Below are 26,974 nucleotides of genomic sequence, written 5' to 3' on the forward strand. Positions count from 1 at the left end.
AAGATTGATCTTCCAACTTTCCTGGGCAAAACAACTCCCTGCCCTCCCATGCCAGCCATTTTAGCAAGTTTTTTGCTAGTTTTCAGCAGGCTTTTAAACTTTTTCTCATACTCCTGGACAAAATCCAGAGGTGTAAACATATTAGAGTGAAAAGGAAAGTCTGGTGGTGCCTTTAAAGGCTAATAGATTTATTGCGATAGAAACTTACACAAGTTAGAGCTTGCCTCTGGTGAAGCTGGCCAGTGTCCACAAAAGGTTTCGGCCGCAATAAATTTGTTTGCCGTTAAGGGGGCCTCAAGACTCCGTTTTGTTGCTTCCCAGTTTTGGTGGTGGGGACACCTCTACCCCATGGAAGTTAAAGACGCTTGGTGAGGGGGCCCCTGCCCACTGTAGCTTTTTGGGGACAGGTTGAATGGGATGGAACAGCCAAAACAGGGCTCCAGCCTTCAAAGTGACTGCCTTAAGCGTCCCCTGAAGACACTCTTTCTCCCCCACTCTTTCTGTCCCTCCGTTTGAAAGATTTATGCGCTTCAGGGCCGATCAAAGCTGAAATCCAGGCTCCAAAGGCCATGACAGGAATGTTTTGTCTTTGCCAAGAATGGGAGACAAGCTGGCTCTTTGAAAAGGAGCGGGATTGTCAGCTACCACTGGGTGCCTGCGATCCTTCAAAGGCGTCATCGAGGGCCTTTTGGTTTTGACAGCCGCAGCAACATGCTGTTCGCTGGCTCACCTCCTTTTCCGTGACATTTGCATCTTGCACTCGTAGTATCAGGCCCAAATGCTCTGGGCAGAGCCGGGCTCTGCAGCTCAAAGTGGCTAGAAAGCCCTGGAGGAGGACGACGCGCCTGTCGTTTGAATACTTATGTAGAAGAATGAGTTGCATCTTTTTTGATCTCTTGGACACGGCCGGGGAAGATCAGCTGTGGCAGGCGAGATGTCTAGTGTGCCGTTACATGAGCAAACTCTGATCCTTTCCAAAGGAACCCAGGTGCCCCCGAAAACACCGTTTGAAAACCAATGCGCCTTACAAGAAAGCTCCTTTGTATGGGGGCCTCAGCACCTTCCTGTTGAGCAGCTGTGGGTTACCGATTGCCTAAATTCTGTCCCAACCTAGGAGACTCTCTTCTCAGCCTGAACACAAGACATTTGTGAATACATTTTTGAGGATGGCAGGGAGGGAAGAGGGACCATCGTTTCTTTAAAGGCAAAAAAGCAGGGGTCCCCAACCTTATTGAGCATGCGGGCACGCTTGGAGTTTTGGGAGGGGTGGTGAGCGCCACCCCAAAGTGGCTGCTGCAGGAGACGGAGACAAACCCAAAATGGCTTGTACAGGAAGTGGAGCCAAAAAAGGAATACCTCCCTCTTTCTGGAAAGAAGGAATACCTCAAGAGGGAATGGAACTACTCACTGACTAAGAAAATCCCAGGGGCTTACTCATCCCAGGGGCCTGCCCACTTTCTGTAAAGCTCGGTGGGTGCCAAAGGAAGTACTGATGGGCACCATGGCGCTCTCAGGCACCACGCTGGGGAACCCTAGTCAAGAGAGTCCAGGAGTTAGCTTGTTTTTTTTTTAAATGTTTTTATTGTTTTCTCATTTTATACATCATAAATCATTTTCCATTAATACTTAACAATATAAAGTTGAATCTATAAAAATTTCTAATCTAAGAAATAATAAAACATAATTGACTTCCCCTTCACTCTCTTCTGTCCATAATTAAATTGTATATACTTTTGGTAACAGAAGTCAGGTTCAGGTAGCCGGCCCAAGGTTGACTCAGCCTTCCATCCTTCCGAGGTCGGTAAAAAGAGTACCCAGCTCGCTGGGGGTAAAGGGAAGATGACTGGGGAAGGCACTGGCAAACCAACCCGCAAACAAAGTCTGCCTAGTAAACGTCGGGATGTGACGTCACCCCATGGGTCAGGAATGACCCGGTGCTTGCACAGGGGACTACCTTTACCTTTAACAGTATAACCCCCCTGCTCAGTTACTTTATAAGTATCTTACTTAATCTAATTAATATACCTGTAATCATCCTAATATTTTCACTATACCAAATAAATGTGAGGGATTAAATCAAAGAGTATCCTTTAAAATGACCCATTGAAAAATATTTTTCACAATAAGTTCTCCACACCTCCCACACCCCCAAAAATTGTACATTATCGGTCTGATTAATATAAGCAGTAAGTTTCGCCATCTCCATCAATTCCATCATCTTATATATCCAGTCCTTTTTTTCCAGTATCTCATCAGTCTTCCATTTTGCTGCATATATCAACAGTGCAGCTGTGGTGGCATAAATTAAAAAATTTCTATGAGTCAAAATAGTGTCCAGTATCATACTCAATAGCATCATTTCAGGTGTTTTAAGTATATTTTGTTGTAAAATTAACCTTATTTCCTCATATATCGTTTCCCAAAATATCTTGGCTTTTTCACAAGTCCACCAAATATGATGAAAGGAACCAATTTCTTTCTTACATTTCCAACAATTTGGCGACATTGAGGGAAATACAGGAGTTAGCTTGTTAAAGCTAGACCCAGAGACCCGTGTTCAGGGCTGGTTGTTGGCGTCGCAGTTTGAGTTTTGGACCCTTAGTAGTTTCATAGCCCCAGGACATTACTGGACTAGCAGCCAGGGTGGTTCTGAGCACATATGAGTAAGTGTTAGTGCTTTGTTGAATGTCCTCCAGGAGTGATGAGGGGCATCTCCCCCCTCCCCCAAGCCCTTAATCCCACTAGTTTCCATCCCCTCTGCCAATGCCATGGTGGCTATTTCCACCGGTCCCTTCCACCCCGAGGAATCTCAGCCAATCAGGGATTTGGTGCTAGACAGGATGACATCCCAATGCTGTTAGATAATCAGATTTAGCTGTGTGCTAAGGACAAATAAATGAAGCCCATTAGAGTGAAAGCAATGCTCCTTATGCTGCTCGCATAGGGAATCCTAACCGATCAGGGATAACGCTAAGAAACGAATAGCTTTGCTGCCCTTTCAGAACGATTCCCAAAGGGTCCGCGGATATGGGGCGGGGTCGCTTCTGACTGTGATGGCGTTTTCCCCGAGCCTGTCCCAATCTAATTATGGCTCCGCGCTACTCAAGAGTTGTGCTGCATTTCATTGTGTACTAGAAGTGTGGCTTATTAAGGTGTCGTGCCGGAGCCGCCAGAGGTATTTGACCCTGCTGAGACACGGGGCCAGGTAAGAGAACACTAATAAGTTAGGTCACCAGCGGGGTGACCTGTGCAGGTCGTAGCAGGTGAATCGGACGCAAAAGCCAGGGCGCCCTGCCCACCTCTTTGCGTTGTCCCCCGCTGGCTGTTTTGACATCTGCCGACTTCCTGTTAATTAGCACAATACCCTTCTTTGTATTTGCTGACCCTCTTATCCCCCCCCCCCTTTTCTCCTTTCCTTCCAGGTGCAGCTCCGAACTTCGGCAGTAAGTAAAAATGTAACTTGAAACGCTGATATTTGACATGTTCGGTGCATGAACCCTGCACACGTTCCTTGATGGGGAAAAGAATGGCTGTTTTCTCTGTTCATTAGCATCTTCCAGGCCATAACTCCGCTCCTCTAATTGTACCTCATTTTCCGTCCCGTCAAAGAACTGTCTTTGACTTCAGCAACCTCATTGTCTCTGTTGCTCTGGCTTGGCTTTTCCCCCCCGATGAGGTTTGTTAGAAAGGCAGCGGGAAAGGAAATAAAAGTCTCTTCAAAAACGCCAATGAATACTATGAACTTTTACCACCACCACCCCAGCATCACAGACAGCAGATTAAACCCTCGTTGGGAGCAGAAAGTTTTGGATTTCTCAGCTGCGAGGTTTAGCCCCTGTTACTTTCGTTAGGCGGGAGTGACGTTTAAAAATAAATACGAACAATCGGTTTGGGGGACATTTCTGCTGAGCATTTATTAGCAAAACCACTGTTTTTTATTTAATTAGTTTGTTTATACCCCGCCTTTCTCCCAAAGTGGCTTACACCATTCCTCCGTTTTATCCTCACAACAACCCTATGAGGTAGGTTAGGCTGAGAGAGTGTGACTGGCCCCAGGTGACCCAGTGAGCTTCCATGGCACGAGCGGGGATTCGAACCTGGGTCTCCCAGTTACTAGTCGGACACTTTTAACCACTGAACCACACAAATGGGGCTTCATGGGGCTTCAGATAAGAGGGTTCATCAGTCTACCAGGGCTGCGTGGGTGCTATAATTCCACAAGAACTGCACAGAATGTGGCACTGGCCGCAGGATCTGGCTTTCAGACAGTCTCTTTTTTTGTTTTTAAAAGGCAAGTTTCTGGCCCTTATGAGTTCAGAGTGTTTTGTAAAATCTTAGGTGGGTGACTCAATAACATTTTTATTGGTTGGAGTTGGGCTCTGGTTCTCTGGGCCCTCTCCTTCCATAGCTAAACTGGAATAAATGACACAAAAGTGTAAAATTCACAAAGTAAGGCATGCAGCATGAGAAAAAAAGTTTCAGACTTGCAGGATTTGTGCAGAGCTGCGTGATTTAAATGGGTTGCAGAATTTGCATTTTCTCAGCATGTGACTGGGATTAGGCAACTACAGGGTTTTGCTGTTGCAAGCACTCCCGTGTCCTTTCCTCTCTGATGTGTGCCCTGTCGCTCAACCACAACTTGCAGTGCAGTTCCCTGCTGCTCATTCCCAGTTGCCCAGAAACCTCTTCTAGAACAAGTAATAGCCCTGAGACAGTCTTGTGGGGTGTGGGGTGTGGGTGGGTCCTAGAGTCAGCATAGGTGGAGCAGTCCCCAGTTTGCCTGCCCTCTTTTGCCTTGTGGTAGAAGAAGAGTTGGTTTTTTATATTCCGACTTTCTCTACCACTAAAGGAAGAATCATACTGGCGTACAACCACCTTCCCTCCCCACAACAGGCACCCTGTGAGGTAGGTGGGGCTGAGAGAGTTCAGAGAGAACTGTGACTAGCCCAAGGTCACCCAGGTGGCTTCATGCGGAGGAGTGGGGAAACCAACCCGGTTCACCAGATTAGCGCTCATGTGGAGGAGTGGGGAATCAAACCCGGCTCTCCAGATTAGCATTTGCCGCTCCAAACCACTTCTCTTAATCACTACACCATGCTGTAGTCCACACAACCACAACAGTGGGAGTGGACCAGGAGACACTCTCACCAAAAGGAGGTGGCTCCAGCAGCAACTTTGCCCTCCATCGCTTGTGCCACCGGCCCTACTGTCAGCTCAGTCTACTCACAGCATTGGTGGGGCAGAAGTGAAGTTGGGTGCTGAACCCTGCAACCCTGTGTGGGGAAAAACCTCCGATGTTTTAATCTGTCCTTCAAGGCAGCCTTGGAAGGCTCCATATGGGCCACCCACCCCAGTTTCCACTCAAAAGACTGCTTTAACGTAAGAGGCACCACACATGAACACACATGAAGCTTTCTTATACTGAATCAGACCCCTGGTTCATCAAAGTCAGTATTGTCTACTCAGACCGGCAGCAGCTCTCCGGGGTCTCAGGTAGAGGTCTTTCACATCATCTACTTGCCTAGTCCCTTTAACTGGAGACGCCAGGGACTGAGCCTGGGACCTTCTGCATGCCAAGTGTCAGGATCAGGCGTCTGTCCCTAGCATCCCAAAAGCAAACGCATCCAGGCAGGTAGCTCTGAAGCAGTAATACTTTATTAGGAGCAAAAAGACAGATTAAAGAACTGACTGCCTACCACACAGGTGAGGCCAGTAATGGGGAATACCGACAGGTTACATGCTTAAGACACTATGGACTGGAAAAAGTAAACATTGCTAAGCAACCCCGAGATAAGCAGTTCCCAGGAAAGGCAGACGAAACATTATCCCAGCTGCAGAAAACAGGATGAGCGAAACTGCACACAGACGTTCAGAGGCATGAGGACCAAGGACATGACTCGCAGCCAGAACCTGGCCTAGCTCATGTCAAGAGCCTTTGCTCCCGCTAGAAGGCAAAAGCCTGACACCAAGCAGACGCTCCACCACTGAGCCACATCCCCTCACCATTGTCGGGAGATCTAGTCTCTGCTGGTGCTGAGGGTGCCGTTGGTGCAAACGCAGCCTGAGACCATTCCTGGGGGGGAAACGAAGCGGAGAAGAAGGGCTGCATCTCAAAAACCTCAGAGGTGCTGCCTAGTGAGTGGGCGCAGGGGCAGCTCTGCCATGAGCCCTGCTCAGGAGGCAGAGCTGACCCCCTGGGCCCAATCCACGGGAAAGCACTCCTGCCCGCGACGGGCCCTGTTCAAACAAGGCTGCCGGGGGAGAATTTCTTGATGGATGGCTCCACCAGGGAAACTGAGGCCGCCCGTTGGATTTTTGCATTGGGGCTCACACATGGTGGGGGGGGGGGAGGTCCTCATTCATTCTCCAAAGAGGACCAGAGGGGGCCTGAATGAAGCATTACAATGAACCAAGTGCCCTGGCGGAAGTGGGCTTCCTGCCACAGGAGGCCACTGGGGAAAATAACACCCCTCCACAGTTTGCACAGCCATTTTCGAATGCGCCTTCCAATGTGGAGGAGGCATTTGGTGTTGCGAGCGGGTGGAATATTTTGCTGGGATGCCGTGAGGGTTTCGCGGAGCGGTCTTGTTCTGTTTCTGCTGCTGTTGCAAAAACAGAACAGAAAAAACCCGTGCAGTTCATTAAGCGGCATTAATTAGGTCCCCTCGTTAGAAACTCAGCCGAGGCGCTGACAGTATCTGCGAGGATTTTGCTGTCCTCGTGTGCTTGACATATTCGAGAAAAACGGAGACATGGCTGGGATCTAAGGAGGCAAGTCATCGCACAGTAGTTTGTCGGGAGTGGGATGGAGTTTTGTCCCTGCTTTTGAGCAAGTTCAAAGGTATATATAGCGGTGAGGAGGAGGCAGCCGGCTTCCTTGGAGCTTCCGAAACAAACGGCCTCGGCTGACTTTGTGTCTCTGATCTCTCATGACTCATGGCTAATTTCCTGACTTTCTCAATCCCCGCCTTTTCCCTGGTATTTCACAAAGTTTCCTTGAAGTTTTAACAATTACTTTAAAGGTGGGGATATCTGAGCCAGCGCCAGCGTGCCAAGGGAATAAAATGAAAGTGAATCATTCTAAGTGAAAAGAGGAAAGTAACCCTTAGGACAGGGGTGTCAAATGCACAGCCTGGGGGCTTGGATCTGGCCTCTTGAGAGCTCTTATTCGTCCTGCAAGCCAGCCGAGACAGCCATCCCCCCCCCACTCTTGATCTGGGTTGCTGCAGGTCTGCTGCAGGTTCACCAGCCAAGGCATCCAGCTCCTTCCCCGCTCTCGATCTGGGCTGGCGAGGCATGGCCCAGCGCAACCAAGTGACACATTTATGTCTTATCCGGCCCTCCTAACAAACAAGTTCAGCACCCCTGCCTTAGGGTCCTTATTGTTCCTCCTGCACCCCTCGACCACCATATTTAGTCAGTTATTCTCAGCAGTTGTCTGCCCTGCACGAACTGGGTGCTTAGATTGGGTGAGGATTCGGATTCAAAGAAGCTGCAGTGGTCAGCCGGTGCTCCAGTTTGCACAGGCTTCTCGATACAGTCCCGTGCCAAGAACCGGTTTGTTAGTTTTTGCATGTGAATGGGCCCTCTAGGCGAGATCAGGGTGCAAAACGGGGGATTTGCTCCGTAGACAGCTGTTGCAGTCCCAGGTTGGTGACAAAGCACGCAGCTCTGTTGCGTCACCGTGGGCTGCGTTCGCAAAGGACATGAGTCTGAGGGTTCCTCAAAGCACATGCCAGATTTTGCCCACTTCCTTGCAGAGCGGGACTGTAACTGCTGCTCAACTGGTGTGATAACTTGGGTATTGAAAGGGGAGTTTGTGCATGCAGCAAACATTTGTTTCGTGTCACCTTTCAGGCTGTCTTAAGTGTTTTTAAACATTTATCACAAACGTATAGCAGCTTGGAAATACTGAACTGTCATAGCTACCTCCCCCCCCCCACTCCCACCCCGCCCAAATAATTGTGGGGATTATAGTTTGGCAATGTGTTGAGAATCCTTTGTAAGAGATTCCTGTCGTTCTCCAGATTGGGAGATGGAATTATTGTTAAACCTCGTTTAAATTTGTAGTATCTTTGTGCTCTCGCATACCAGAGGGTTGCTGCAGGGCTTCTACTGGTGCGGTGGAGGGTATTGAACATTTGAACACTTCATTTTATACTGACCCCTTTGTAATGGCCCCAGAGAGAGAGAGAGAGAGAGAGTTGTCTCATTGCTTCATTGCTTGCCCTTACAGGGGTTGGTCTGATCAATCCATAATCTGCGTTTTATTGCCCACACACGGATCTGTTCGTTACACAGAGAGCGACATGATTTCCTGTTGCAGCCAGAAAGATGTGTAGTGAATGTCTCCCCTGAACACGGTACACAGAGCGGCTGACCAATTAGCTTAGAAATACAAGCAATATCCTCTTCTTCCCTGGAAGGATCTCTGTTTCGGTTTGCATTACATTTCGTCGTGACCAATGGTCATACATACATACTTTATTCGCAGTCATAGACCATCAAGTATCCTACAAAGTTAAAAATTGAATACATACATAAATAGATATGGAATAATAATATAATTTTTTTAATGGAAATTAGGAAAGTATACAAACAATACAGATTCTGATCACAGATTGCTTATTCCAAAGCCTTAAGCACGTTTTGCTTTATTTTGGTTGCCAGACAGGCAAATCTGGCCATACTAACAGATAAATTTGGTATTGTACCTGACAAAAGGAGCACTAAGCGATGTTTTCTGAGAGGTTTGGGGCAATCCACTAGCAGTGGAATCAGAGGGCCTGTGCTTTAATGATCATGCACTCAAAAAGAACGTGTTCAGTAGTTTCTAGTGCGTCCTGATTGCATATACATTTCTGTGCATCCATTGGCCACTTATTATATATCCCGTCGAGAAACTTAGAGGGAAGAGCTTTATATCGAAGGAGCATAAAAGCCCTGTGATATTCATGGTTTGTATTGTCTGACAGATGAGGCATGATGATGTTCCTAATAAGCAGGTCCCTTCTAAAAAGGGGATCCTGAATCTTATTCCAGTCATGCTGCCTCTCTGCCTCAAAGACTCTGGTCTTAATGAGTTCTTTGGCTGAGTCATACGTCATTGATAGGAGGAACTGACGGGAGCCCATAGCAGCCCAGTTTTTTTATTGAGAGCTAATTGCCAGGGTTCAAAAAAAGAGTCTGTTAATATCATGGATGTCAGCCCCCCCTCCTTTTTTTTTTGGTTTAACAACTTTAAGCCAGAACGTGAAAGTGATAATCCAGAGTCTGGCCTGAACTGTGGCCTGACCAATGGTCCTAAGCAATAAAGGATTAACTAAGTAAGTAAATATGAGCCCCGTGGCGCAGAGTGGTAAGCTGCAGTACTGCAATCCCAGCTCTGCTCACGACCTGAGTTCGATCCCGACGGGAGTCGGTTTCAGGTAGCCGGCGCAAGGTCGACTCAGCCTTCCATCCTTCCCAGGTCGGTCAAACGAGTACCCAGCTTGCTGGGGGTAAAGGGAAGTCGACTGGGGAAGGCACTGGCAAACCACCCCGTAAACACAGTCTGCCTAGTAAATGTCGGGATGTGACGTCACCCCATGGGTCAGGAATGACCCGGTGCTTGCACAGGGGACCTTTACCTTTTTAAGTCAGTAAATGTGGGAGCAGCTCCCAAGGACCACGTCCAGCAGCTCCTTTCCTTTAACCTGCCTTTATTTGTATTTATTCATTTGTTTTTGCTTGTTTCTTGTTAGCCTATGAGCGACCCAAGCGAATCACTACCACAAAAGCCACTACAATGCCCCATACCACTAGAACCACCGCCACCACCGCCCCTTCCCTTATCAACAGAGCCGCCACATTGGCCAGAACTCGGCAGCCAGGTGGGTGCCAAGCCGTAGTCCACAAGGCACGATCCCCTTACTTATGCTGTTAGCTCCGTTAGAGCCGGTCTTGCTGGCAGAGTTCCCTTCCCCTGCCCCAGTAGCTTTTGCGTCCCGCTGTGGTCCGTTCAGTAGCAGCAGTCATCTCCTAGAAGGAAAACTCCGACTTGCCTCTCGACCTGTCTTGGAGGAGCGGATTGGGGACATGGATAAAAATCACGGCTTAGGCCCCGATCCTCCCTTTCGTCAGCAAGTATCTTTGTTTGTTCCCAGACCTAATTAATTCAGAGAAGGGCATTGGGACAGAATGCATTAATAATGCACTGCTCCTTTCCTTCAAGGCAGCAGCTGCAGGAACTTTGTTTTTTTGGGGTGGGGGATGACAGTCTTTTTAAGGAGAGGATGCTCTGATATTGTTAGTGCAATGTGGAGGAGGGGACCATGGAAGAAGAGTTGGTTTTTATATGCCGACTTTCTCCTCCACCTAAGGAAGAATCAAACTGGCTTACAATTGCCTTCCTTTCCCCTCTCCACAACAGGCACCCTGTGAGGTATGTGGGGCTGAGAGAGCTCTAAGAGGACTGTGACTAGCCCAAGGTCACCCAGCTGGCTTCATCTGGAGGAGTGGGGAAACCAACCTGGTTCACCAGATTAGCGTTCGCCACTCATGTGGAGAAGTGGGGAATCAGACCCGGTTCTCCAAATTAGAGTCCACAACTCCAAACCACTTCTTTTAATCACTATGCCACACTGGCTGACCCCACAAGACCCACCCCACAAGAATACTCCGAATACTTCAAGAGCATCGAACACAATCTCAGCCTTTCTGTATGCGTCCTAAGGAACCCTGTGGCGCTTCAGGTGCTCTCCAGAGAAGAGCAGTCGTGGTAGGCTGCATGCCCTGAAAGATGGCTTGCCCACCTCTGCCTGCTTCTCCTGGCAGCAGTGGGCACCTCCAGGGAGGGCTGCCTCTGCATTCTGGGATGTGTTCTTAGTTTGCCAAGGGAGCTGTTAAAATGCTTAGGGCTGTTTAGCTTGGAAAGAAGGCCGATAAGGGGAGACATGATAGAGGTCTATAAAATGATGCATGGTATGGAGAGAGTGGACAAGGAGTAGCTTTTCTCCCTCTCTCATAAGACTAGAACGTGGTGTCATCTGCTGAAGCTGGAGGATGAGAGATTCAAAACAGATAAAAGGAAATATTTCTTCACACCACACATAGTTAAATTGTGAAACTCCCTGCCCCAGGATGTGGTGATGGCTGCCGACTTGGAAGGCTTTAAGAGGGGAGCAGACATGTTCATGGAGGAGAGGGATATTCATGGCTACTAGTCAAAATGGATACTAGTCATGATGCAGGCCTATTCTCTCTAGGATCAGAGGAGTATGCCTATTAGGTGGAACTCAGGCAGGATGGTGCTGCTGCAGTCGTCTTGTTTGTGAGCTTCCAAGAGGCACTTGGTTGGCCACTGTGTGAACAGACTGCTGGACTTGATGGACTTTGGCCTGATCCATCATGGCCTTTCTTGTGTTCTTGTGAGTTTGCAAGAAGAAGCCCAACCGATGCTCTGTGCAGACTGCAGGGACATTTCCCTGGTCAAGCCATCCAAGGGGCTGCAGGGCAGGGGCCGGTGAGGACAACAGAGCCTTTGCTGGCTTCTAGCTGTTAGCGACAAGGAAGACATCCAGCATCCCCTCCTGCGCTGTCACTGGCCAGATTCAAGCCAAGCTTTAGTGCAGGACGTAGTGTGGAGCCAGTCATCAGTGGGACAGGCCCAGGGGTAGAGTTGCCTGCCTCCAGGTGGGGCCTGGAGATCTCCCACAATTACAGCTGATCGCCAGACAACAAAGATCGGTTCCTCTGGAGAAAGCAGTCGCACAGCTGCCCGGTCGCTGCAAAAGAAGGAGTTCATGATCTCTCTAACCTTTCAAGAGCTCTGTGAGGTTAGCTCGTGGGGGATTGAGCCTGAGGGCCTACAGACTAGCACTGTCTCATGAGTGGTATTTGAACCAAGAGCTCACAGGCTCACAGCTTATACCCTTAGCCATTTGCAGTAGTAGAAGAAGAAAAGTTGGTTTTTATATGCCGACTTTCTCTACCACTTAAGGAAGCATCAAACCGGCGTACAATCACCTTCCCCTCCCCACAACAGACACCCTGCGAGGTAGGTGGGGCTGAGAGCGTTCAGAGAGAGCTGTGACTAGCCCAAGGTCACCCAGCTGGCCTCATATGTAGGAGTGGGGAAACCCACCCGGTTCACCAGATTAGCCTCCTCCGCTCGTGTGGAGGAGTGGGGAATCAAACCCGGTTCTCCAGATCAGAGTCCTCCGCTCCAAACCACCGCTCTTAACCACTACACCACGCTGTTCAAGCCTCCGTATTCAGAATTAAGGACCTCCTCCTCCTCACTTTGTGGGCCCAGTTGCACATCAATGTGGAAACCAGACAAAGGAGAGGGTAAAAACCATGACGCATTATGTCCGGACACACACTATCTTTGGTCAGGTGTGCATAAGATGAGAGACACCGAGCTGAATGCAGGCCACCAGCCTGCCTTGGATTGCAAGAAACAGAGTGGTTATCAAACACCTGGCAAATCACAGGGTTACGGGTAGCGGGTCTTAAGTTGGGTTAGCCAGCCCGTGGCCTGATTGCGGTTGTGCTCCTGCCTAGCCTCAAGCAACTCAGATTTGCTGTTCACCAAGTGGAAATTTGACAAATTTATCCTTCTGTCCTGAAATATATATTCCCATCATGTCCACGGCAGGCATTTCTATTTCTGGCTAGGGTTTTCGGTAACACTGAAGCATGGATTCTATGCTTGGGGTGCACTCCAAGGCTGATGTGATTTCTATCCATGTTTGAGTCTTGCAAAAATCGGTTTTGCTGCTCAAGGTCTGGAATGCGCAGCCATAATGCTTTTACGCATGTGCCTCGCTGGCAGAGTTAGTGAATCACAGTTCTGCTTTCTGTGAGTGTTAGGGGGGCAACTAGAAGCTTTTAAATGGGGGTAATAGTTGGTGAACACAAATAATGCCCCGCCCCCACTTTTCACCTACTTCTCCCTCCTGTGTGTAAATCTGGGCATTTTCTCAGTAAGATCCACCCATCCTTGCAGATGCTGGTGCTTCAGTTTACTCCTTGGCTTTCCATGGGCCATAGTTAGCTGGTTTCTAGGATAGGATCTGAACACGCTACTTGTGAGAGAGACCTTTTGTTGTGATGTCTTAGTAGGAGATCCCCTGGTGAAAACTTTTTGTTAACTGCATGTCTTTTAGCCTACTTATTGGTCATTTAAATAAAGGGTAGGTATTACCCAAGCCATTCTGAGATACTCATGGAAATGGGGGGTTATTTTCAGTTTAATAAACTGAGGTTGTATTCTTATGCCCATTTACTTGGGAGTAAGCCTGATGGGACCCTGTGGTGTTTAGTTCCAATCAAGCATGCATAATTCATTTAAATGCAAGCACGTTTGGGCCCCATTGGTTGCAGTGGGAGAGATTCAAACCAAATGCTTACCTTCTGCATTGGCCTTTTATGCAGGGACTTCCCCCCTCCCACGGTGACCCCTGCTTCGGGGCTTCCTTTTGATTATGCATGCCTTATCCGCCCGTCAGAGGTCGCCTCGCTCTCCCCCTGCGTTTTTGCCCATGTTTTCCCGGATGCTGTTTTAGCCAGAATCTGGAAAATGAGGGCAAAATGTGTGGGGAGAGCAAGGCAACCTCTGACAGGCGGATAAGGCGTGCATAATCAAAAGGAAGTAGTTGGCAGGGATGACCGTGGGGAAATGTCCCTGCATAGAAGGCCTCTGAAACTAATGAAAGGTAGAAAGTGAGTAACTTTGTCTGGATCATGCACTATGATAGCATGGAAAGCTGGGTTTAATATCTTATTTTTCATTCTCTGTGACAGTAACACATCACAACCAAAAACTAAAACTAGGTGCCCTTAAGCCCTACTAGTTAAATTTGTAGAAAAGAACAAGAGTCCAGTAGCACCTTAAAGACTAACAAAATTTCTGGCAGGTTATGAACTTTCATGAGCCATAGCTGACTTCTTCAGCTAAATAGTTAAATTTGGTTGATCAACTAGGGTTCCCAACATGCCTGGAGACACGTATCCTGACCCTTTTAGGCTTTATGTGTAGAAATGGGCCGCTGAAGCTTTCCATGGCATGTGTGTGTGTGTAAAGTGCGGTCAAGTCGCAGCCGACTTATGGCGACCCGGTAAATAATATCACCCTGGTAAATAACATCCCATTAATCCTCCACTAAAGGGGCCAGGACATCCCCCCGCCAGGCATTTGGAGCCCTATACTTGGGCCCAGCAATCTGAGCTTGCAATCCTACTGATAACATGAGACCTCAAGCAACCAGCTATCGTGCTTCAAATCTCCTCTGAAGTGGGCAGGTAGGATTTCCCTAGGAAAATGTTTCAGATTCTGCTGAGAAGCTCTTGACTGTCTTTTAACGTGTGCGCATGTGGTTCTTTTGCGCCTTCTGAGCAGCCGGTGCTGGGCAGCCGCACGAACTTCCTGCTTCTGGGAAAACAGGTATTTTTAAGGCAGACTTCCGTTTCTATTTTCCCACCTTGTGCTTGCTTTTCTATATAACTATCCCAAAGCTGTAATTAAGAAGCAAAGGCAGACTACACGGGCTATGGTTGCACAAATCTGCCAAGTGTCTACCCTTTAACTGCATGGCTCAAGCCAAAAACGTGGTCTCTTGTCTTATCCACAGGCTCCATTTCTGCTCTGGGGTTGGTGCTGTTGGGAAATGGGGGTTTTCCTGCTTCCCCAGAGCATCATGATGCATTCGTGAAGATTTCCCCAGCTTTTCTCTGATCGTTTGGAAAATGGATTTGCAGTGAAGGATCTCAGCAAAGGCTGGATGGCTACCTGTCCATGGGGAAGTTCAGTTTTCCTGGCCCTGCACACATGGCAGCCATTTCCCCTTCCCCTATCACTATGCTAGCTATTTTCTCTCACACACACCATGCCAAAGGGGGCACTTTTTAAAAAGTTAAAATTGAATATTTTTATAGTGTTATAACAATCTAACAATCTGCATACCAGGTGCTCTGAATTCCCAGCTTTCATTAAAAAAAAAGGTTTCTAGACACTTTCATTGCAGTGATATAAGGGGAAAGGTATATCTCTGCAATGAAAGAGCCTAGAAACCTTTTTTAAATGAAAGCTGGGAATTCATAGAACCTGATGCACAGATTCTTAGACCGCTAGAATGTTGTAACAATATTCAATTGCTGATTTAAAATAAAATAAAATTGGAAAAAAAAAACCTGGAGGTGCATGTGGGTGGGGTGGGGTGGGAGAATGATCTCTACCCTGGACTGTGGCAGGGAATCCAGGTTTAGGGAATCTAGAAAAATCCAGCTCACCCTTGCCAGGGTGTGAAGGCTGCCTGCAGGTCAGGCAAGGGATGATTTCGGCAGCCCCGTCTGTTAGTTCAGGTGGCACGGCTACAATGAACGAGGCCTGTTTTTCACATCAAATAGGGTTGCCAGCCTCCAGGTATTAGCTGGAGATCTGCTGCTTTATGCAACTGATCTCCAGCCGATAGAGAACAGTTCCCCTGGAGAAAATGGCCACTTTGGCCATTGGACTCTATGGCATTGAAGTATCTCCCCAAACGCCCCAAAAACCTCCCGCTGGTGGCGAAGAGGGACCTGGCAACCCTAACATCAAACCATTTCCTTACCTCTCCTCCCTGCTTCCCACGGCTTCAAGTCCTTTCCCCTCCGGCTTGGTTCTGTATTGGAGCCAGGCTGGGAGAAGTGCCTGCCGGCAACACAGGCAGGGAGGTCAGACTGTGGGTGTTTGTTACCAGCCTGCCCCCAAGGAGCTCAGGTAGGGTTCCCAACCTCCTGGAATTACAACTGATCTCCAGAATACAGAGATCCCCTGGAGAAAATGACTGCTTTGGAAGGTGGACTCTGTGGCATTATATCTCACTGATGGCCCTCCCCTCCCCAGGGTCCACCCCCAAATCCCCAGGAATTTTCCAACCTGGAGTTGGCAACCCTATCCAAGACACTCAGGACAGCACGCTTAAATCTCACTTCTTCCATTGTATTCGCACAACAACCTTGTAAGGTAGGTTAGGCTGACAGAATGACTAGCCAAAGGTCACCCAGTAAGTTTCATGGCAAGTGTGGATTTGAACCTGTTGTAGTCCAACATCCTAACCACCACGCCACACTGGCTTTCCACTAGGGTTGCCAACCCCCAGTTTGATTGGAGACACCCCAGCCACTAGGGTTGCCAACTCCTGCTTGGGAAATACCTGGAGATTTGAGGGCGGGCCCTGAGGAGGGTGAGGTTTGGGAAGGCGAGGGACCCCAGTGGAGTATAATGCTGCAGAACCCACCCTCCAGAGCAACCATGTTCTCCAAGGGAACTGATCTCTGTAGTCAGTTGAAACTCTGGGAGATTTCCAGGCCCCATCTGGAAGTTGGCGATCCTAAGTAACAGGGATGGGTGGATGTAAAATTCCTGGTGATTCAGGGTGGAGCCCGAGGAGGGTCCTCATCTGGGTAAAATGCCATAGAGTCCACCCTCCAAAGCAGCCATTTTCTCCAGGGGAAGTGATCTCTGTCAGCTGGTTGTAATTCCAGGAGATCTCCAGCCCCCACCGGGAGGTTGGCAACCCTGCCAGTCACTCCCACCTCCTGGCAGAGCCCAGGCCGGAGGAGAAGCACCCGACTGCCGCCTGTTCCTCCCTCTTGCTCTCTTGCGATGTGAAACCATCCACAAATGTCACTGAGATACAAGGCTGAACGTCTCGGGATAATGGGGATGAATAATTCCCCCTGTTCTGGAACGCTGAGCCAGTGGAGGGGGGGTGGGAATGACTAGAAAGCAAAATGCCTCCAGGGCAGCATTTTTATTGTGCCTCTAATTAAGCCCTTGCCAATTTGCATGGGGCCTGGTTCAGTATTCTAACTGAATGCCCTATTAACATCAGCTGGCTTCTGTTTCCCAGTTCAACAGGACAGTGTCTGTTGCACACCTTGAAAGGATGTGTGCGAGAGCGTGCATTTTCTAAAAAAGTAAACCCTCTAAATTCTTTATGATCCACAAATAGCGGCTGGAGAAGGACGTTTCTATCTTTTCGGGTTTCTCCCCTGAATCAGTTTTTTTGATCTCTACTTAAATTGTGGAACTCCCTGCCCCAGGATGTGGTGATGGCTGCCAACTTGGAAGGCTCGGAAGGGAGTAGACATGTTCATGGAGGAGAGGGCTATCCATGGCTGCTAGTCAAAATGGATACTAGTCATGATGCAGACCTATTCTCTCCAGGATCAGAGGAGCATGCCTAATATAATGGGTGCTGTGAAACACAGGCAGGCTGCTGCTGCTGCAGTCGTCTTGCTTGTGGCCTTCCTAGAGGCCCCTGGCTGGCCACTGTGTGAACAGACTGCTGGACTTGATGGACCTTGGCCTGATCCAGCATGGCTTTTCTTATGTTCTTACTTCCTAACATCACTCAAATTCAGGTTAATTGCGTTTGGCCAAAGGCCATTACAAAAATTGGACTAAAATCACTATAAAATCATTAACAATCTTTGATAACATATACATTTATATTTACATTTTAGTACCAAATTAAAACAGAAAGAAAGGGGGGGAATCACTAAATCGCTGAAACGTATAGACGTACTGAGCATAAGACATTGTTTACAATCAAAATTATCTAACATTTAACCATCAAAAACCGCAGCCACTCATAACTTAGAGTCATAGCTTTTAACACTTGCCTGGTTATAGCATCACTGTGGATGCAGCTGCTGTCGAAGCAGTGTTATTTTAACCTGCGCAGCCAATTGGATCTCAATGGCCCGACAGAAGCCATGCTGGGCAAAAGCCCAATCTGGCCCCACCCGCTTTCCGAAAACACTTCGTGGACACCAGGGAAGGGGTCCCTGGGTACCATGGCACCCACAGGCACCCCGTTGGGGACCTCTGCTCTAGGCAAACCAGCAGTCGGGCACAAAATCTGATACCCATTACTCGCCAGAAGAACGTCAAAGGAAGATTCCAGTGTGAAATTGCTGGATTTGAATTTGCAGACACTTGACTCTGTCCAGTTAGGGATTAATCTTGGCGACAGGGTCCTCCCACCCAACAGGTATTAAACCCAAACTGTCGAGATTCTGCAGTCTCTGATTACTGCTGGTTGTGAATAGTCGTGGTGCTTGTATGCAGTTTTGAACTATGCCTAGAAATGCCTTTTGACCCCGCTGCTTTACACTTTCCCCCCTCTATGCCCAGACGGTTCCCCCCTCCCCATATCTGTCAAATAAGAGAACTGTCTTCATGCATCTGATAAAATGGTCTCTAGTCCACAGGCGCTTATGCTATAATACACTGTTAATCTTTAAACCGCTGCAAGACTCCCATTTTGTTTTTATTCGGAGGCAGGTGTTGGATTAAGTCGACCCTAATGTCTCGTCCTGTTTCAGATGGTAAACAACAACAGTTTTTCTGCCACGTGATTTAGGGTCGCTTCACCCTTTACGCAATCGTCTCGGTACATCGGTGCTGGGATTTGCCAGAGGGTGAAGGGAGAGGTACATCCCAGCACAGCTGGGGGCAACTGGCAGATGCATGCCAGAGAGTTGGGATTGGCTGCCACTCACTTGCCCGTGTGGCCGCTGAGGTTGCATGGGCAAACTGGTACCGAAAGAAGGTTGGCGCCACATTCCTGAAATAGCTGGGGGAATGCCGCTTTTACGAGGAACTTCGATTGCACTATATTTTCCCCCTTTTAACATACAAATCCAATGCCTCTGTGACTGACATAATGCCTTTTTAATTAAGCGATAGGGACCCCTAGGCTTCATTGTCAGTGGCAAGATTCGTTTCAGTCCTTATATCCCTCCAACGCTAGATAGATGCTGCTCAAGATCAATTGATCAAGGAGCTTCTAAGGGATAAAAGGAAAGGAAAAAGGAAATAGCTGGGTTCCAGCGTGATTCTGCCACGGGCCCAAAGTCTTCTTCAGTGTTACAGGCTAGGTGGTGCATGCACAGAGCTGACATTGTTCAATAGCATTATTGCACTATAGCCTCTTATGAGGCCTGTGTAGGGTTGCCAACCTCCAGGTGGGGCCTGGCTATCTCCCAGAATTTCAGCTACCGGTAATCTCCAGATGACAGAGATCAGTTTCCCCTGGAAAAAATTACTTCTTCGGAGGGTGGTCTGTATGAAATGATACCCTGCTGTGTTCCTTTCCCTGTCCAAATCATGCCCTTCCCAAGATTCACCCCAAATCTGCAGGAATTTCCCAGTTCAGAGTTGGCAGCCTTAGGCCTGGATGAACGTAAACCACCCAGTCAAAAAAGCCCCCACTGCCTCAACGATCCATTGGAATCTGTTGGGAGCCCAGCAACTTCAGAGGCACAACTGGACCACTGGAATCCAAGCCAGAGTCCAGATGTTTGTCTCTGGAAGTTTGGTAGAATTCAGATGAAACGTGTCCTGTCCCACTGAAGTGTTGCTTAGAGAGGAACCCAGTGGTTCTGTCCATCTTTGTCTGAATACAGCTTTGGGTATGAACAGAGGTTGGAAAAGTCCAGTCCCACTGCAGGGGAAGAGACATTTATTTATTTTTCATACTTCTAACCCGCCCTCCCCTGGCCAGGGGCTCAGGGTGGGTAACAACTTTAAAACTTAAAACCATCCCTCAATTATTGTATATAATGCCTACTGCAGCAAAAGATGCCAGACCCAAGACTGATCAGCTCAAAACTGGGTCGGCTATCCACCCCCAGTAAATCGATTGTAAAATAAAAGGGTGAGGGGTAGGGGGTAGGAAGGCCAGTATTGATCTCACCTGCGGCCGTCCTCAACCATAGGCCTGGTGGAATAGCTCTTTCTTACAGGTCCTGAGGAACTCTTTCAGGTCCCACAGGGCCCTGATGTTACTAGGCAGAGCCTACCATCATGCCGGAGCCAGGGCCAAAAAGGCCCGGGCCCTAGTCAAGGACGGCCGCACACTCCTAGGGCCGGGGAGTGTGGAGTGTAGCGGAGCCAGTGTGGATTCGCATCACCAGAAGCCCCTGGTGCAACATAGCTCCAGCAACGTGCATGACCAATAGCTGACTTTTCCGAGCATAACGTGACTCTTCTGTGTTGCTTCTGCAAGAAACGGCCGGCTCTTCTGATGTTGCCTCTTTGCAAGTGAATGCCAAGACTGAGGCTGGGACTAAAGGTAGGAAACAGGCTGCCGAGATAGTTCAGTTGCAGCATCGGCTGAACGCAGGTGATGTTTAGGAGTTGCTTTAACGGCTAGAAGAACTGCTTTGCTTTCCACGTGTCACTCTCGCTTCCCCGGCCCTCAAAGGGAAGGGCTTTGTTCTTTGTCTGAGTTCAGTCTGTGCCCTGTACGCACAGCTGGCATAATCTGGAAAGGCTGGATTGAGCCTCGGGGTTTCGTCAGATACTTCAAAGCGGGCGATGATAAATGGCAAAAGAGATTGTTCCTGGCACTCTGCTGGGGTGACACGAGAGAGAGTCGCGGAAAGCATGTGGTTCCCCAGAGAGCTTGTATCGTGTTTGTAGAAAGGACACCGTGGTGATATGTAGGGGAGGCATGGTTTAGAGCATAGAGGTGCTTCCCGCTGTGGTGACCAGTCTGTGTTTTGCTTTTTGCTTGTTCTGTGTGTGACTGACGTTGGTATAGGGTGCGCCTAGACCATGAAAGATGCCATGGGGGATGGTTGGTTGTCCAGATCCGTGTTCTGATGCAGTCTGTGACATTTCGTAAACTTGTGTCCTTAGATCGTCCTGTATATGGGTGCTATTTGAAATAGGTATTATTCTGATGCCCTAAAGCTGCGGCTCTTGCACAAAGCTTAGGTGGGAAGTGACGGAGTAGTAGACAGGGTCTCATAAATATCCTGAGTCGTAGAGTGGAAATGCTTTTTTAAAGCAGTTGGACTCAAGGTTTCTGGGTTTTGAAGAGGGCTGACTCTTGGGGCCAGGAACATTTGTTCAACCCGGGGTTGCCAACTCTGGGTTGGAAAATTCCTGGAGATTTGAGCGCAGAGCCTGGAGAGGTTTGGGGTTTGGGGAGCGAGCTCAGCAGGGCTGTGGTGCCCTGGAGTCTATCCTCCAAAGCTGCCATTTTCTCCAGGGACTCTGTAGGCTGGAGATCAGTTGTAATTCTGGGAGATCTCCAGGCCCTCCCGAAGGATGGCAACCCTAGTTCAGCCTCTTCATGATGCAAGGCTAAGTCACAGAACTTGAACACATGAAGCTGCCTTATACTGACCAGACCCTTGGTCCATCAAAGTCAGTATTGTCTACTCCGACTGGCAGCGGCTCTCCAGGGTGTCAGGCAGAGGTCCTACTACCTGGTCCTTACTGGAGATGCCAGGGATTGAACCTGGGACCTTCTGCATGCCAAGCAGATGCTCTACCACTGAGCCACGGCCCCTCACAGTTAACTTGTTTAACCTTGTCTTCCCCAGAGTGAACGGCAAGAGTAGTTCTGGACAAGTTCTCCCCCTCCTGCTGAGTCACGTCTGGGAGAGAGCAGCTGTAGCTGTGAACCATGCTCTCTTCCTCCCAGAACAAAGAATCTGAAGTGCCCTTTGTCTGGGTCTCAACCTAGGAGCTGAGGTTAAAGAAAGTGGAGGCCCTTGAGATAAAGGGCTATGTTGGGGGTAGCAGATGGAAAGTTCTCGAGGACAGATTAGGTCCTCCCTCCTCCAAGGTGCTACTGAAGGGCCAAGGCATTTAAAATCTTAAAATCTCGGGGCTGTCTCTAAGCAACAGATGCATACAGTTAGAGATGTGTTTGACTGCATATTAAGACATGAATCAGCCATCTGCCCTGGAGGGAGGCAGCAGAATCTAAGCAGTGGTTACTGGTTGTACACCTGCGGAGGGTGTTGTCCCAGAGTTGGGTTGCTGCTAGATGTTTGGAACGTCTGTAATCTACTGGGCTTCTGACAGAGAACCTAAACGTTGAGCTGCAAATATATACAAAATACCGGTATTGTTATATAGTGTACGCCCAATTAAAAACACTAGGCCCCAAAATTAGGCTATCAATTAAAAGACTCTAAAAAGATAACTGCTAATTTACAAACATGGTTGATGATCATAAATATATGTAAATGATCGATAGACAACCAAACGCGTTTTGGCCTATTGGGTCATACATACATTTCGGCTTCAGTTGTCATACATACATTTCCCTATTTTAGAAACACATCCTGAAATACATATAAAGGTATTCTTAGCCAGTATGCTTTATCATTGATTGACGATAGACTCATCCTGACGAAATAGGAAATACATTACAAAACCTCAGTGTGAGCCAACTTAAATGGTGACTATTCCAGGCCTTGCACCAATAAGTGACAACAGGCCACACAATATAGAAGACAACTACTTTTCAGCATACCTTTATATGTATTTCAGGATGTGTTTCTAAAATATGGAAATGTATGTATGACCACTGTATAATAAACAATATCAGTATTTTGTATAAATTTGCAGTTCAACTTTTAGGTTCTCTGCCTGTCTTGCTAAGGTTGAGTTTTTTCCCCTTTTCGTGTATTCCATCTATTGGGGTTCTGCCACATGCACAATGTGCAGAGAGTAATGCGAGAAGGAACATGGGACCAGTTTTCCTAGTTCTTGCTCTGAGGGAGGAGGGCATCTTCAGCTCAGGTTATTTCCTTCCATTGCAGGAGGCAGGAACAAAGAAAGTCAGTCTTCCGGTCTCCTGGGGGAAATGATCCCTCCTTCCTCCTGAGCTCCAGTTTGTTTCCTGCCTTTTTCAGTGCTCTGCTGTTTTTTAGGTCTTAGGAAACTAGCTAGGTGTTTAGAATAGTTTTGTGTGGTCTCGTGTTTTTGTACTATATCGACTCCCTTGTACGTCCTTTGGCTCCTTTCGCCTTAAGCTTAGGCTAGGTGAAGAAAAAGAATTTTTTCCTGCCCAAACAAAATGACGGAGATCCTCAACGACGAGTATATCTTGTCGGAGGACATAGACCCGGGCTTGCTTGTTGCAGCTAATCTGAGACAGGACAAGCCCTCTTGCAGCCAAAACCTGGGCAAAGAGCCCCAGACAGGCACTAAAAGAAAGAAAGCCCTAACTAGTTTCTTGAGGGCTTTAGGAATGGGGAGGTGTGAACAAGTTATCATGTTTTTTAACCCACTCTAGTTGGTTTGAGCGAAGCTGCCAGTTCTCTTTGGGGATCCTTCGTAGCAACCTAAAAGTAGTACCCATAAAACAAATGTTCTTTCTGCCTGCTGCACCTCCAAGCTGCTGGGAGCATACCGAGACCATCCGTGGTGGATCCTAAGCACGTGTCACAAGACCCTCCTGAAAACATCCGAGGTAAGGGAAGAGGTTCATAGCCAGCTCAAGAGTAGGGGTGCCTTCTCAAACCCTGGGACATGGAGGTGGAAGCCAAGGCAACTCTTTCATCTTCACTGCATAATAAATCACACTGGGTATTGTGATGGTTTGGGATTAGGTTATTCATTGGCTTTGTCAGGGGATCCGTTTAGACAGCCCCGCGCATCGTGAAAGAGGTACTTCAGAGGCCTTTCGAAGATCCGATCAGCACAAACTTGTTGCTGCTGGAAACGAACTGAAGAGCTGAGCACAGCAATGGCTCTGAGGCTGATGCCTTCCAAAACAATGAAAGAGTCCTTCAGGCCTCACGTTGGGCGCTCACGGGATGTCTTTTTGAAGCGATCTACGAAACGCGTTAGCATTGGATTGCTGCATCAAGAGTTTGCTGTCTGTGAAACTCAGGGAGGGGGAGCAGCAGGTAACCTTGGTGCCATTTGTGAGAGTATCATTGGAAAACATTGGGTAAACGTTTGGGCATGTTTTGGTAAGGTTGCATTCAAATGACACGCTTAACCATAGCTAAAATGAGCGGACACCCGCCTAGCTGTGGGGCTGCGTGCACCTCATTCCTTCCCCCTCCCTTCATAGAATCATAGAGTTGGAAGGTACCACCAGGGTCATCTAGTCCAACCCTTCACAATGCAGGAAATTTACAACTACCTCCCCACCCCAGTGACCCCTGCTCCATGCTCAGAAGATGGCCAAGATGCCCTCCCTCTCATCATCTGCCTAAGGTCATAGAATCAGCATTGTTGACAGATGGCCATCTAGCCTCTGCTTAAAAACCTCCAGGGAAGGAGCGCTCACCACCTCCCGAGGAGGCCTGTTCCACTGAGGAACAGCTCTAACAATTAAAAAATTCTTCCTAATGTCTAGATAGTAACTCTTTTGATTTAATTTCAACCCGTTGGTTCTGGTCCGACCTTCTGGGGCAACAGAAAACAACTCAGCACCCTCCTCTATATGACAGCCCTTCAAGTACTTGAAGATGGTTATCATATCACCTCTCAGTTTTCGCCTCGCCATGCAAAACATACCCAGCTCCTTCAACCTTTCCTCATAGGACTTGGTCTCCAGACCCCTCACCATCTTTGTTGCCCTCCTCTGGACACGTTCCGGCTTGTCTACATCCTTCTTGCACAAAACCTGATGCTGACGGAATCCTGGTTAGAAACCATCTCCTGCTCCCCGTGTTCCAGGAGTGCAGGGCGTGTGGAGTAACCAGCATTTGTTTTCTCCCCCAGCAACTGATGTGGTCCTAAGAGTTTAATCCAGGCTTAGTTGGTGGGGGAGGGAAGAGCTAACTCCAGGTGACCTGTGCACCTGCCTTTGTGTGCCAGAGGTATTTGGCATTCTGACCCGGATTGCCTTCTTTGTGCTCTGAGCAAGAAGGGAGGAGGGAGGCATGTGCACTATCCCAGCAGCAATCTGTGTGCATGTGCATTTCAACTGTGGCCAAGTTTGCAGTCTTAGTCGCATTGTTTGTTGCAATACTAGGTTAAAACGGATCCAGAATTGTAGCCAAAGCACAGCCTTTGGATCGCCATAGCAGCCACTTCAAAGTCCTGTGCATTGCGGAAGGGCCGTTTGTGGCCAGCTGCTTGTGTGCCCTCCCCAATGCGTGTGTGAAGTGCCGTCAAGTTGCAGCTGACTTATGGCGACACTGTAGTGTTTTCAAGTCAAGAGACAAACAGGTAGATTGGCATTGCCAACCTCTGCCTGGCGACCCTGGACTTCCTTGGTGGTCTCCTATCCAAGTACCTGCCAGGGCCGACCTTGCTTAGCTTCCGAGATCTGATGAGATTGGGCTAGCCTGGGCCATCCAGCTGAGGGCATGCTGTCAATCAGGCATTTTAGGTGTTACTGCCTTTGTTACTAGGCGTATTTGATGAGAAAAATCTCCAGGACGAGGATCTTGAAAAACTGGAGGCTCTGGCTTTTGCCTTCAACTCTGCACGCTTAGGCAGATGATGTGACTCAGCTTGGAGAACTGTCAGAATTCCTTCCTATTGGCAACTCATGGGGGGTGGTAGCCAAAGTCTAGTGTAGGGATCGTCGGACGATATTCCAGGGGATATCTCAGTCACTCAGCAGGGACCAGAAAAGTCGACCAAGGTGCCCTGAAAGACAGTTTGCCCACCCCTCCCTCTTTGGTGCCCTTTGATAATGCGAAGCTGCAGGAGAGGGTACTGGAGGGGACATTCACACTTTGCGCAAGACACTGGTCAGGAGTGCCAGGCCAGCATGCCCTGGGCGTGCAACCGACAACGGAGCCCAAATCCTCGTCAACCTGTTTCTCTCAGGAAACTATTGACCCCCAAGCCCTGTTGATACTCTTTATCTGAAGAAAGCTCCCTGTCTATAGTTGAGGATGGCCATGGTTTCCATCAGTGCTGGCCTCCCTACCCTTCTTTTATTGTTGGTTACCAACTCTCTATTGGGTGGCGGGGGGGGGGACACCCTGACTGTCTTGGTTTGCTATACGGTGGCGGCTGCTCTCTAGAGACGAGTGCCATCTTTGGAATTTTTGATTGTTGCTTTTAGAATTGTCAAATGTATATTTATTGGATTTTGTATTTATGGTTTTATTGTATTTGTATATGTTGGTAGTTGCCCTGAGCCTGGCTATGGCCAGGGATGAGGGCGAGATAAAAATCCAACAAACAAATTACTCCGAACGGCAGGAGAAGGAGAGGTTGCACCACATCTTCAGAACACTTGACCAGTTTCAGAGAACGCGTTCCTAGGGTTGCCAGCTCCAAGTTGGGAAATTCCTGGAGATAGGGGGGTGGAGCTGGGGAGAGCAGAGATCTCAGCAGGGTAAAATGCCGTACAGTCCATCCTCCAAAGCTGCCATTTTCTCCAGGGGAACAGACCTCTGTTGTCTGGTGATCAATTGTAATTCCAGGTTCTCCAGGCCCCACCAGGAAGTTGGCAACCCTGTACCAATGCTGGAGAAGAAAGGGAGCTCAGAACTCTGCAGCTGTGGGAGCTCCAGGGCGGTTCAGCCGGCTGCACAAAGCTCCGAATGGAAATGCTTTAAATAGAGGGGATTTCACCTGGGGACTTCGGGAGCATGCCCCTGCCACAGGCCAGTCAGGGGGCGAGGATAATTAGGCTAATGGGCCATCCTGGTTTAACATAGCTAAACCTAATTAGCTGAGCCTTTGCTTCCTAACAGCGCCCCCCACTTCCTTTTGGGTGGCTAAGCCAGCGAACAGCCCCTAGCCTGGCCTTTGCCTTGCAGATCTGCAGAGCGGAAAGAGTTTTGCTTTGAAGAGAAGAGAAAAGGCTGCCTTACGGTCCCGAGCACAAAACAGGGGCGAGGGTGGGGTGGAGCGTAGCTGGAGCTAATTCCAGCAGTTGCGGCACTTATCAACCCTGTGGCTGATTGTTTCAAAGGGGTAGCTGTTGAGAGCTGTGACTTGCTCAAGGTCACCCAGCTGGCTTCATGTGGAGGAGTGGGGAAACCAACCCGGTTCACCAGAGTAGCATCTGCCACTCATGTGGAGATTAGTCCACCACTCCAAACCACTGCTCTTAACCACTACACCACGCTTGGACACCCCCCCCATACACACACACACTCCATCCCTGCTGGATCTTGTGGCCTGGGCTGACCCCTTTTCCGAAAGGCTTGTTGCCTGTCTGAGCCATAGAGATTGGGCAGAGGAGAAGGGTCGGCGTCTCAAGAGGCCCTT

General features: G+C 48.6%; 1 protein-coding gene across 1 annotated transcript in view; it reads left to right on the forward strand.

Annotated features, from left to right (window-relative positions):
* Positions 1 to 26,974, forward strand: part of NTNG2 (netrin G2) — a 122,661-nt gene that overhangs the window by 78,060 nt on the left and 17,627 nt on the right. The window contains exon 4 of the mRNA XM_056860388.1: positions 3,423 to 3,443. Coding sequence (XP_056716366.1) covers positions 3,423 to 3,443 — 21 coding nt within the window. The remainder of the gene's footprint in view (positions 1 to 3,422; positions 3,444 to 26,974) is intronic.

The sequence above is a fragment of the Euleptes europaea genome, chromosome 14, assembly GCF_029931775.1.
Source record: "Euleptes europaea isolate rEulEur1 chromosome 14, rEulEur1.hap1, whole genome shotgun sequence".
Taxonomy (NCBI): domain Eukaryota; kingdom Metazoa; phylum Chordata; class Lepidosauria; order Squamata; family Sphaerodactylidae; genus Euleptes; species Euleptes europaea.